The 13,681-nt window shown below is 38.1% G+C and overlaps 1 protein-coding gene across 3 annotated transcripts; it reads left to right on the forward strand.

Moving 5' to 3' along the window:
* The first annotated feature begins 2,918 nt into the window (after positions 1-2,918).
* adad1 (adenosine deaminase domain containing 1 (testis-specific)) lies at positions 2,919-13,167 on the forward strand. 3 transcript variants are annotated; one of them, XM_056383116.1, is made up of 13 exons: positions 2,919-3,178; positions 4,397-4,598; positions 4,810-4,950; positions 5,423-5,593; positions 5,996-6,067; positions 6,381-6,506; positions 7,357-7,480; positions 8,466-8,636; positions 9,020-9,095; positions 9,186-9,342; positions 11,089-11,323; positions 11,794-11,926; positions 12,426-13,167. In XM_056383116.1, the coding sequence occupies exons 2-13, from the start codon at positions 4,415-4,417 to the stop codon at positions 12,537-12,539; spliced, it is 1,704 nt and encodes a 567-aa protein (XP_056239091.1). In that variant the 5' UTR covers positions 2,919-3,178; positions 4,397-4,414; the 3' UTR covers positions 12,540-13,167. The 3 variants fall into 3 exon arrangements, with proteins under 3 accessions (XP_056239091.1, XP_056239090.1, XP_056239092.1); XM_056383115.1 differs by lacking the exon at positions 2,919-3,178 and adding an exon at positions 3,187-3,344; XM_056383117.1 differs by lacking the exon at positions 2,919-3,178 and adding an exon at positions 3,187-3,344 and having other exon boundaries at positions 4,813-4,950.
* Positions 13,168-13,681: the final 514 nt, after the last annotated feature.

The following is a 13,681-nucleotide window of genomic DNA, read 5'->3' on the forward strand; positions in this document are numbered from 1 at the left end:
ATTTTTCTTATATTTCTTGCATGGATACAGGAACTGGAGTCTCATCTTTTTTCCTGATAACTTTATACTGACAGTAGATGGTTGGATTTTTCTGTGGATTAAACAAACAAGTTATATCATGTTAATTAGTAGGCAAAACTTTAGAGATACTGGTAAGTGAATTTGTGGAAACAGGAAAGAAAACTGTCCTACCCACACATTTGCTCTCACCAGCGTGTGAAACTGAATAAAATGAAAGAAAAATTTGACTAAGAGCCACATTTTCATCTGTGAGAATGACAACAGCTGGGTGATTTTTTCTTTTTACTTTTCTTCTTCTTTTTTTTTTTTTTAAAATGAAAAACATTTTGAACAGTGCATTATGCACAAATTCATCGACATGTATTCGCAGTGGTTCAGAAGGGCAATAGCTCAAGACCAATGATGCAATCCTTGTTTCACACCCTCACTCTCAGGCAGCAAACACTGCTGTTCATTTAGGAATAACAATTGTGTTTCTTGGTTCAAAACCTGCTGACTGTCTTGGTTCTTTCTGTGTGGAGTTTGCATGTTCTCCCTGTGCCTGTGTGGGTTTCCTCCCCTCAGTCCAAAAACATGCAGGTTAACTGACGACTCTAAATTGCCCAAAGGTGTGAATGTGAGGGTGAATGGTTGTTTGTCTCTATGTGTCAGCGCTGTGATATACTGGGGAACCTGTCCAGGATGTGCGCCGCCACTCGTCTGATTGCAGCTGGAATTGGCTCTAGCCATGCGAATCCTGACCCACATAGTTAACGAACGGATGGAATCGTATCTAACAACAGCATCCAACAACACAAAATATAATTATCACCAGCTGGATACAGTGTCTGCTGCTGCTACAATAAAATTATAGGTCAAGTGCCCCTGTGACCTGCTTTGTTATTTATAATCTTCTGAGACCGTGCTTTTTCTATAAATAGCAAGGTGACAGAGTGTAAAACCCCCTAAAAACTATCACTATGAGTTGACACAATAAGCCAGTGCACGAAGCTTTTTTAAGTGATCTGGATGAAGGGAAATTCCTATTACAAAACCAGGACACTTGCAAGGTCAATTTGTTTTTACTTAGTGAAGGATACATGAAAGTTTGCAGATAGCAAGAGTAGGAGGGCAATACTGATACATCATAATTGTCATCGTGTCACCACGGGGGTGGGAGGTGAAAGAGGAAGCCCATTTTGAAATAACTTCCACTGTAGTTTTTCACAACTTGCACTGAGTTTCACTGGAACAAATCTAGTGCAAACATGTGCATGGACTGAGCAATGACTTGACTTAGGTGGTAACTGGTCAATAAGTGTTTCTTAAGTGATATCTTTTGGGACTATTAAGCAGAGATGAGAAGACACACTCTCAGTGAGTGAAACTTGTTCGTTGTTGTTTGTTAGCATTTTTATGACTTTTCTTTTTTCCTAAAAACAATAAATATATATATAACAATAAATATTACAATGTTGAAAAAATAGCATGTCTGTTGCTTGGTTGCGATGGTTACCCTTCTTCCTTGTACAGGAGATGATACGTCAACATTTTAAGATTTAAACTGCTACACTTTCTGCTGCAGCCTGCTAAGTGTAAAAAGTGAGTTTGTGAGTGAGTTATGATCCAGTTCTGAGTTGATTAGCCTCCAGAAGATTTGTTCAGCGACTAATGAATGATGTGAAACAAAATGGCAATTCAGCATTCAGAGTTAATTTGCATGTGGATACGAAGGCCAGCCTAAGGTGCTCATGATGACAACATTAAAATGTTGATGTTTAGCTTGTATAATTTGTGTACCATGTTAACCATCATTTGCAAATTAGTACACAAACTGGCTGATAGAGTATCATCAGTTTTGCTAATATTTATGCTGCATTCACACAATGCTTGCAGAATGGGAAGAACAGAAAACACCTGTTATTCAGTTTTGGAAGTGTTCATGCATTATCCTAAAGTAGTTAACCTTAATGCTGCTAAAATACTGTGGTGTCATATGACAAAATCTCCATGTGCATCTCCATGTGTATGGAGATTTTGTCATATGACACCACATTTGGCTAATTCACATCAGCTGCTGTGTGGTCCGTGATAGATGTGCAGGGGGAAAGCCAGATCTCCTGTGATAAATACTGGCAACTCTTGCTGGGCCAGCGATAGCCAGAGCCGGAGGCATATTGTTTTGGGTCGTATGTCCGTCTGTCCGAGCATCCGTCCCATTCTGGCGGACACGATATCTCAGTAACGCCTCGATGGAACTTCTTCAAATCTGGTACAAACATTCACTAAGACTCAAGAATGACCTGATTCGATTCTGGTGGTCAGAGGTCAAAGGTCCAGGTCGTGACTTCATAAAATGTGGTTTTGGCCTTGTGGACATGATATCTCTAAAAATCCTTGAGGGAATCCCTTCAAATTTGGCACAGATGTTCACTTGGGCCCAAGGACGAACTGATAAGATGTAGGTGCTCAAAGGTCAAGGTCACAGTAACCTCACAAAACGCAATTTTGGCCTCTTAAACGTGATATAGAATTCTACAAGGAAATCCCTTCACATTTGGCATAAATGGGACTCAGGGATGAAGTGATTGGATTTTGGTGGTCGAAGGCCAAAGGTCAAGGTCAGTGTGATCTCACTAAACACTTTTTAGCCATAACTCAAGACTTCACTCAGGAACTATGACAAAATTTCACAAAAATGGTTACTTGACTCCGGATGAACAGGGATGTAATATAAAACTGAGTCTGAGTGGCAGAGACATATGTAAATTTTGGTTAATCTTGCAACAAAAGCCTAAATTGGCAACACAGCTTGTTGGCGCAACATCATTTTGAAAGGGCAATGGGGAAAGTATATTCTGTCACTCTCATTCAGTCACTCGGATGGTCAGGTTTCGCGTTTATAAGGCTGGCCTCGTCGTTCTCGTCTAGATCAAAACCTACCAACTAAATACCTGCTCTAGAGTGGGAGTTAAATTGATGCTCTGAAAAAAAAAACCGCCGCCCAACACACCGTCCACGGTTTTCCATACAGCGTGATTTGTCGCATTTATAAAAGATCTTTGCTCGCCCTTAATCAAGCGATAACTGCCCAGCACGTGCGTAGGACACGCCCACCTTCTAGAAGCTTCACGTGACGGGGAATTCATGCCCAGCGTTCGAAACTGTTGACGTCGATGTGAGTCGTTTTGATGGTCAAATATTTTTGTCTTAGGACGGTAAATTTTGACACAAAATTCCTGTCGTGAGTTTGGACATAAGCTTAATGCTTTACTTACAGTATACTCTATAAGGTCTGTTTCGGAGGTAACAGGATTTTGCCCTCAAATTTGCTACTAACCAAGGTGAGGTAGTTAACGTTAGAGGGATTTTTAACGTCCCTTTTAACTGTTACTAAAGCTAAAGGAACTGCAAAGTTAATGTAATAGTGATTACTATATTAATATTCATTGTTTTTGGGGTTGCTAGAAAATCCCGGCGTAATGGTAACGCTAAGCTAACTACCATTGTTATCGAACTAACTATTAAAACTGAAATTAAGTAGGAATTAAACTGTAGTGATTTTATAGTGTTAACTGCTAACCTAGCTAAACCTAATGCAGTGTAATACAACAGTCCTGCAATAAATCCTCTGGTAGTGAGGCATATAATGTTCAGTTTGTGTTGAAACGGTTTTAGAGAGGTGATGTTACAATGGTCATTTTGGTGGCTGTAGTTTGTGGTGATGTTGAATTGTACTGCAGTACACAGACAGGTGTGTGTGTATTATTTTGTCCAACCCATTTATATCAATGAGGGAAGGCTAAATGATAGAAACACCTTTCTGTATAATTCAGTACATTTCAACAGCACCACAAACTACATACGCCAAAATAAGCATACAGTTAAATCAACGCCTCTCTTAAGCTATTTCAATAAAAGCTGAACATTATAATTTTAATGAATGGAGGACTTTATCGTATTAGATTGCTTTAGTTTCAGTTAGTGTGTACCAAACAAACTGCCAAATGACCTAGTTTAAAAAGTTACAATACAATCCTATACACCATATCCGCAGGTCTTAAAAAGCCTTTAAAACCAATGATAGGTAGTAACATTAGTTATCAAATATAAGTCTTTGTAGCAATGAAATCCCCAATAATGTTGTTCCAGACCTCTGACCTTTTTATAAAATATGTGAATCAATTAGTTATTCCTCTTTGATTAGTTAATCCAGCCATCCATTTTCTGCTGTGTATCCAGGTCATGTTTAGACATTAAGAACTATTTTTGCATACTGTTGGTAAATACTGTCTAATGTGTGATTTAAATCGATAAATTTGTGAATAATTTTGGGCCTCATCATCCTGACTGTTTTGTATGGAAACTGGTATTAAATTTTATTCTTTGTTTTCAGTAATTGTTAAAGCTTGGGATGTTTCCTGCTGGTCGATCATTTCGAGGCTCCAGAGGAGCCTGTTTTGCCCAGATCCTCATGAGGAATTTGCCTGTGAAGTCAGGTCTGACTGAACCATACGAACCTCCATTTACTCCCTCCCCCTTTGATGATTCTAGAAAAGATGTCTTTGACCAACAAGAGAAAAGTACAGTTAAACCTGGTGAGTTTTAGAATGTGATTTGCTTGAATCCCACAGGACTCTTATCAGTAGCATTGATAGTTAATTTAATAACTAATCCAAGTAATAACTTGCAGACCTCGTTCATCCCCTGTAAGATCTGGTGTCTGTTGCAGGACAGTTAACATTTTGGATTATGGATGTAAAATTTTAATCTGCCCTATCTACACTTTTTCTTCTTTCCCAAACTAAGCAGCTGCTATCAAGCCAAAAGTCTTATCTAAAACAATGATCGACAAATACATGAGAGGTGAAACGCATGCTGTGACTTTGCTCCATCAGCTCGCTCAGATTTTGCAATTCAGCTTGGAAATGAAAGAGACAGTGACCACAGGTAAACTCTTAGCATGTCTCTCTGTTCAAATTCAGTTCAGAGATCACTACTGTTGTTATCGGACTGTGAAAGCCTGTTGATTAATTATCCGTGAAAGACTTATGCAAAATCTTTATGTGATCTGTGTTCAGTGTCTTGTGCTACTTGATGACTTCTGCCATAACTAAAGTGATTCATTATTATAGTAATTCAGATTTGTTTGTTTAGAATTATCAATGAATTTGTCTGTTACTTTCTTGATTAATCAATCAATAATTTTAGCTTTAGCATGTTTGTGCAAATGGCAATTCTAGTAACACTGTGTCTGACAACCAGAATACTAGATAACTACGATATCAACAGACCCTCCAGAGAAATTTTCCAATATGGAAAACTGGTTTTGCATTTTCTACATTTCTTATAGAAAAAATATATCCATAAATCAGAACTAATGATTTGGATTGAATCAATTTCTTGACTGCTGTTTTCCCAGGCAACATACCAGGGCTCTATTTTGCCTTTTGTGTGGTTATTGATGGGGTTGAATACAAAACTGGCATGGGAATAACAAAAAAGGATGCCCGGCTCAAAGCAGCACAGTTTGCACTGCAGGACCTGCTGCCCACCCTGGACAGTACGACGTCTGTCCTCCCCGATGCATCAGGTTCGGGTCTAAAGCTGATTAAAGTTTGTGTTTCTGTAGCAGAGTTAGATGATTCCTGTAATTTTGGCAGAGGTTGGCCTCTATTTACTGGGTTGGTTTCCCTCCCTTGTACATTTATAGTTCATGTCATTAATATTGTTGTGAGCCAACATTATATGTGATGCTACGAGTAGACATTATTGCCAATGAAGTAGGTAGGTTGGCTTAACATACATTGCTCTTGTACGACAACACTCTGTTAAGATTCAAAATAAGAAATAAAATGATGATAGTGGTAGACATAACAGAATAATACAAAATAAACATGATACAGGGTCAGTTTAAGCAGTTACATTTGGGTAGAATAGGACCTTTTTAAGATGGCACTTAATTTCATTGTTTTCCATGCCTGTTTTTCCTTAGGTGTCCCTCCGCCCCTACCAGTAAAAGAGGAGCCCTCCATCTCCAACACCTATCCTGCTAGAGCCATTCATGGTAACCCCGGATTTTGATATAAATAACTCACACTGCCCTATTTGTGAGATGGCAGTACAGTAAAAATAACAATTTAAATCAGAAATACAGAGGCATGTTACATTTCAGTGCTGACAGTTCACACTGAGACACATAGCAGAAGGATAAACAGTCCTCATCAATTGCAGCCACAAATTAGGACAGTTTGATTTCAGGTTGGGAAAACTGTACAAACACATGCCACAGTAGAATATATCTCTATATAAAGGGTGTCTTTAATGAGATCAAAGCCCGTTTAATTTTTGGTTTCCTTAATCATCTTTTTGCTGTTCAGAAAGGAAGAATTCTGTCAACCTCCAGATTCCCCACGCTGTCAGGGATCAGCTCGCTAAACTGATGAACAGCCACCTAGAGTTCTCTACCTGTGCAGGCACCACAGCAGCATTCATCATTCAGACTTGTAAGTGAGCTCTCAGACAATAATATGCTTCAATGGTTGGTTAGTAAAACGTAGGTATGGATGGATAGGATAGGATGAATTGGTAATTTCATCTGACATTACTTTTTATCAGTCTAATTACTGAATAAGTGTATTGTGTACAGTGACATTATTGAATTAACTAACTTAAATATTGTTAGTGGATACTTCACTGATTAATTTAAGCTTTTTGTGCCAACTAAATTTCTACAGTATTTCTTAGTTACAAATGACACTAAAGAAGAAAAGTTTAAAGATTATTTAATTACGGGTGATATGATAGACACTGTACAGTGCTATACTATGTGCTACACTAGACAATGTGAGGTCATATGATTCAGTACAAATGCAATGCAAAAATACTATATCTGTGGACATCATTCTTGAAATGTGTTTCGTTTGTTCACCCCCAATATGTCACTCATAACGAATAGAAAAAAATGTACTGGTGTTTACAGTTGGCTCATTTGAGAGTAACAAAACATTGAGACTGTTGACATGTTGTTGACAAATTGGCAGAAAAGCCTAAAATTGCAGTGTAGTCAAATACAACCACACCACAATCCACCACATAGCCTTAAACATTACACGATAAAGAAGTATGTGTAGTATGTACTATATATAATACTGTATGTTAAGAGCAACACTGTGTTTCTTGCTCCATAAGGTCTGCCAAGAAAAGAAATGTCATACCTCTACTTGACACTGCTGTAAGAACAAAAATAGAAATACACGCAAATAAAGTTGAGGTGATGAATTCTGTTTAACAGTTGCGTGTCGACTAGCTAAGTGCACTTTATTTACCACTGTCCTCACTCTTCTCTCCCCTTAGCCAGCGGATGTGAGGTGGTTGCTCTTGGCACCGGAAACTTCAATACCAAAGAGAGTGCCTCATCAAGTGGACGGATTGTGCATGATTCACATGCTGTTGTAACTGCAAGGAGATCTCTGATGAGGTTAGCTGCAAACATAACCCTATTAGATTGTTTTGTGTATCATGTTACACCTATAAACAAATTATTTTCTTCACATTACCCTATGATGCAAGTGTTGCACTGAACAGTGAAGGTGATATTTTTCCATGTGAAGTTATGGTACTTTATTATTCATAGCACAGAGGTTGCAAATCAGTTCTTAAAATCGAGATTGGCAATGTCACAATAAATACATTCATACATGTATACATAATATGTTCTAGAAGCTTTTTCATTTTGAGTAAGTAGTGGAAAATACTGTTTCATAAGTCCACACAGGGCCCCAAACATCAAGAATAAATACCACTTCTAACACCTTCAAACTGAGAAGTTTGTAAAATGTGGTCACATGATGACACATTTGTTGTATGTTTGCCTTTTGCAAGTTTGGTAAGTAAGTGTACGTAGACACCTTTGTAGACCACAGTAGCCTACAAATTTCTCTGAACTCTCGAAGTGGGTGCATTTCCTGTTTTGTCAAGCAGTCCCCCCCATGCTCTGAGATCACATGCATTTTATAGTTGTCATTATTTACAAGTTTGAAATTCACAATCAAACCTCAGGTGGAGGTACTGTATTGCTTTAGAGACCTGCACCCCTTGTATTATTGAAGTATATCTGTTTTATTTATATATCACAAATTACAAGTTTGCCTCAAGGGGCTTTACAAACTATAGAGCATATGACACCCTCTATCCTTGGACCCTTGGCATTCTTCTAACTGGAAAAGTTTTTTTGAACAAATTGAACAGGTTTTTATTTAGCTCTCGTATCAGACAACAACTATGTGTTTATAGGAGAAAATATTGGTTTAAATTTGAAAATAAGCTTGCATTCAAATGACACCTCATCAGTTAAGGTATGAATTGTTTTCCTGGATTATTCATAGACACTGTTACAGCACATACAGTATGCCCATATTTCAGATGTAACATCATAATGAGCCATTCTCATACTGTGTTGTTAGGTTTCTTTATCGGCACCTGCTGATGTTCTTCAGCAAAACGGCCAATCTGACAGAGAAGTCGATCTTCCAGCAGAACAGCAACAGCGGTCTCCTCAGCCTGAAGAGCGGAATCACCTTTCACCTTTATGTTAATCAACTGCCAAAGGGTGCTGCTCAGATCCCTTCCAAGCTGTGAGTGTTTGATTATCAGCTTCATCCTTCAGAGTTTCTCGTTGCTGTTTACTGATGAGGCGCTGGAGTTATTGTTTGTAGGTCCTGAGTCAGGGAAGAACTATGGCAACCAACTTTTGGGAGTAATATTGGGATAATTTATAAAATGTCAGTGAGTAAAACACTTAACTTGAACCTCAAACAGCTGATATTCATAGTGACATGAGTCACATAGGCTCTGGAATAAAAATCCTTCCTCAAGCTTGCTCTGGTTGTTTTGCACTCAGCATTATGCAGCTGCTGCTGTGAGCAGTTAGTTTCTTATAACAGCCATAAAAGTACCAATTCTGGGTAAAGTGGCATGACTGATATTTGTAGAAATGATCTCTGGATTTTATTCTCAGGCGCCTGAACCCACTCTCCATTTCGGCATGGCAGGTCAACAACGAGATCAGCCTACACCTGTCAGTAGAGGGCAAGGTATTGTATCTAGGGGTTTTTAATGTGGCTTGTGCAACTGTTCCCTGCACTATCGCTGCATAATTACAAATTGATTTGTTTCTTTTATAGGTGTTCTCAGTTTTCTCGTCAGGCTTTGATCACTCTGCCTCCAAGGTGGTCAGCATGTCCACCACAGACAAGATCACTCAGTGGCAGGTGCTAGGATACCAGGGAGCTTTGCTCAGCCACTTCATCGAGCCCATTTATGTCCAAAGCATCCTCATAGGCAAGTGAACAAGTCAAATTATCATCAGGATTAGCAGGGTTTTTGTGGCACCTTTTCCAAAATCTGAGATGCAAAGGCAACAACAGAATCACTCCAGTCTAATGTTATGTGTGACAGTATAACTAGGTCAGGCAATACAGCAGAATGATAGACCTCTAAATTTATAAAGAGTACCTTTGTTGTAATTCCCTTGTGTTTCCTTCTTCACTGAAGAATTTCACTTTAGTGGTGGTTGCTTGTAGTGAGATGATATTTTAATAAAAGGAAGAATGTTTTTGTAAATCAAATGTCAAAATGTTGCATTTTGAATGTGGAAAAATTCAACTTGCTGGATTTGATATAACAACAATAACCAGCCAGAGCATTAATCCATTTTACCACCAGACTACTAATTATTTGAAGCGGTATGTACAGTATACAAGTGGTATAGTTTTTCTGACATTTTGTCCACTTCCAAGTATAACGAAGTCCAATACTATACAAACATCAGCCTCTCTTACACACTCAGAGAGAACTTAATAGAATAGGCTTCATAAAGGTAGCATTTATTTCTGGGATGGGGGAAGTCTATCAGGGTGTAATTTACTTGACAAAAAATATGATATGAAATTGTTTTGTGTGTGTGGGTCTCAGCTCATTACCCGTTCTCTGCTTTGGCAAGAGTTGGATCCCAACAATGTGTCAAAACATCATAGCATAGGCAGACGGGGCCTCTTCCAGCTGTTAACGCTCATGTTGTTTGTATGTTTTCTGGTGCAAGGAAACAGCACAGAATCTGCTTGACCATTCCTTCCCCAATCAGCCTGTTTATCACAAAGGTGCAGCGAGAACAAGGTCATGAAGAAGGTTGTATATAACTCCACTAAGCTATTGTCTTTCCTCAGAATAACGGATTTCTAGATGGAATCACTTCCACTTTCCAACAAGTACATCTGAGATATTGAGGAACCCTGAGGACCTCTAATCGTCACGACTGGACAGTGTGTCAATTATTGCGAAGGCTGCCCCTTTAAATTATACAGCAGATGATTTAACATTAGGTAGTACTGCATGAAGTCAGCTCTCAGCTTTAAAGATGGTTTCTCAGGCAGAAAAAATGCACACTTCTAGCCAATGAATTCCCCAACATTGAAATGATCTGGAAAATAAAAAAATAAAAATCATTTGAACAGATGTGAAAATATCCTACTCAAGTTTCCAAGTCAGGTTTTACAAAAGACAATGGTGTAATGCTTGATTTTCCATATGACTCTGTCCTCTTCTCATAATCATAATGACTATATGACCAACATTTGCCCAATCTAAGAGAGAGGGAAACTCCAGAATTAGTCGTATTGGATGTGTGTGAAAATGTAGAATACTTTTTTTTGTTTTAACAAATTTAAAAGTAAGATTATTGATTAAAAGTAATTATACCAATTAGTGTTAATGAGCATGATGCAGCTAACATGACTGAATTAAATTGTTAGTGTAGGCAATACAAAACACAATACAATTAGATGACATTTCAATTAATGGAATTTTCATACCATCATTTTCAGACACCTGACAACCTGTTGTACTCTATTGTATTGGATTGCAAAAGCAGACATTGCATAAATTAAACCATGAGATGGATAATATGTAACGCCACTATCTGGAGTTAATATTCCAACAATCTCAAATCCAAAATAAAGTAATCAGGTGTAACTGTACATAGGTATTTGCTGAAATATACTGTACCAACTTTTGATTAAAACCTTACAGGTGATTCTTACAGCAGTGATATCCGTGGCATGGAGATCTCCGTGAGCCAGCGTGTAGAGGGGATCACCTCTCAGCTGCCCATGTTCTACTGCATGATGAGGCCCCACATCGGCCTGGTACCTTCTGTGGCTACTAACGGCTCCGACAGTGGCCAGTTGACCCACGGTATCAACTGGAGCGAGGGAGACAGCTCCGTGGAGGTTGTGGATGGTCTGGAGGGCAAGACGATAGAGGAGTAAGGATGACTTTATAGGAAGCTGGCAGTAGGGTGTCATATGTAACCATCAAAGTTTGCCTTAAACTATTATGTCAGTCAAATTTGGCAGCAACTAGTTAAAGTGGTGCAAGAGATTGCTACAGCAACTGTTGGGTAGCATATATTTAAAATTCAAAAATCAGTAATGTGATTTCAGAATATACTGTTAATCACAGCATAATTAATGAGAAATGAATGATAACTTCATCCACTAATCAGTCAGTTGGATTTGTGGTGTTGATGGTGTTTCCCTATAATATTCTTCCGTAATGGGAAGTGAACCTCTCGTCATACATGTTGACACATGCAGCCATGATCTTGTGTGCATTGGCCATTATCTGAACAAGTTCCCTAGTCTATCAGCTCTGTGGGGATTGACTTGGTTACTTTTCTGCTGTCTTGCTAGCTTTGTCTGTGATTACATCTTTACACTGATTCTCTTGTTGCAGATCTCCCTTTAAGAGTGGCCCTGCTCTGGCAAGCCGTCTATGCAAAGCAGCAATGTTGCACCGCTTCAAGTTGGTGGCCAAAGAAGCTCAGAGGCAGGACCTGCTCGCTACAAGCTCCTACAGAGAAGCCAAGGTAACCCCAACAGCTCCTCTCCACACCTTTTGTGTAGTGTTTACGAAAGCAACACTTGTATTATAGGATAAACATAGGTTTCATCACTAATCCACTGACGTTCAATTTATTTGTTCATCAAAAGGGGAGAGTCAGTGTTTAGAAATGAATCAACACGTTTAAATGTAGTATTAAGTGTAATTCCCAGTATTCAATTTTAAACACTTGATGAATAATTTTTTGGTGTGTCTGTTCTTGTCATACAGTTCACTAAGTTTTTCAGTTGCTGATTGTTAGTCCTCAAAGATAATTTACCAAAACCTGCTCATTGTGTTGCTTGACTGTTCAGTTTGTATGTAATTCATCTTATCTTTAAGTGAGCGGCGGCACATTTTTGCAGTACTCCTTTTTTTCCCTAACTTCGCTATATCGTTTCACATTTAAAACGGTCCTATAGTTAGTTTAGAACTCTTAAAGGATTGTTAATTACATTACTTCTATTGTTATTTTGTCACTGAAGAGGATGGCGAAGCCGTACCAGGAGGCTAAGAACGTGCTGAGGGCGTACCTGTTGCAACAGGGCTTTGGTTCCTGGCTGGTCAAGCTTTCGGTTAGTGATAACTTCAGCATGTGAATGAAAACACATTGATCGTTAAAATATTTCATTCCTGAATGTAGTTTTTTTCCAGTGACAGTTTTGTTTGCAAGAAGCACAGTTTGTCGCTATGGGACGTCACCATACTAGCAATAAGTTTCTATTGTAGTTTCTGAAGTACTTAAAATCCATCCCTGGCCATGTTTTAAAAGCAGTCACAAATTTGTTTAAAAAAGCAATTGAAGCATACAACTTATTTAAGGTATCGGGTTCATATTTCTGCTTCATTTAGTTGATATATTTATGTAAAGTATATACAAGTGTATATACTAGACTACTATACTAAAGTATATACTAGTGTATATACTCTACATGCGTTATTTACATTGTTTTACGGTTCAACAATAGGATTTTGTTCTCTTGTGTGTAATGAAAATGATCATGACCACCCTACTTTTGAACTGCGCCTTCATAGCTATAGATAGGCTCTGAAGTATGTTTAGTAAGTTATGTTGATTGTTGCAAAAAGACCTGAGTTTTGTCTCAACAAACTTACTGTTTGTGTTATCTTTTGGGGAAAATCATATTTTTGTCCATGTTCAGCAGTTTGTTTCACCCCTTGATACTGCATGATTAGCATTAAAATAAATCAATGCAAGCTGAAAAACCTGGAGTACAGTACATGTCATTACACCCCAACATCCACCAAAAACTACAGAAAATGAGATTTTTGATAACAGGACTGCAGGTGCTTTGTTAATTAGAATTAAAAAATAAAATGAAACCATCAAAGCAAGCCTAAGGCATAATATTTTGTGCAGTGATTGTGTATCATGAAAAGAGTGGACAGTTCTATTTACACATCTTTTTCATATATTTAATAATGAAATATTTGTATTATTATTCACAGAATACTGTGTCTGTCACAAGAAACCTAGAGTATTTTTCACCCAACAGGAGTCAAAAATATTGCATTGCAATTTTCTTAAATCTCTTAGTTGTTTGATAAGACGACTTGTGTGTATTGAATGTCATGTAGTGACCTCTAAGATGAGCAATAACAATTTGCTTTCGATTCACTATCTTTTTAAAGGGATAGTGTTTGAATTTGGATGGGAAGTGTTTGCTCCATGTGCTGGTGTAATGATGTTTCTTCCACTATTGCTGTTCCACTATAGTTT

The sequence above is a fragment of the Seriola aureovittata genome, chromosome 8, assembly GCF_021018895.1.
Source record: "Seriola aureovittata isolate HTS-2021-v1 ecotype China chromosome 8, ASM2101889v1, whole genome shotgun sequence".
NCBI classification, from domain to species: domain Eukaryota; kingdom Metazoa; phylum Chordata; class Actinopteri; order Carangiformes; family Carangidae; genus Seriola; species Seriola aureovittata.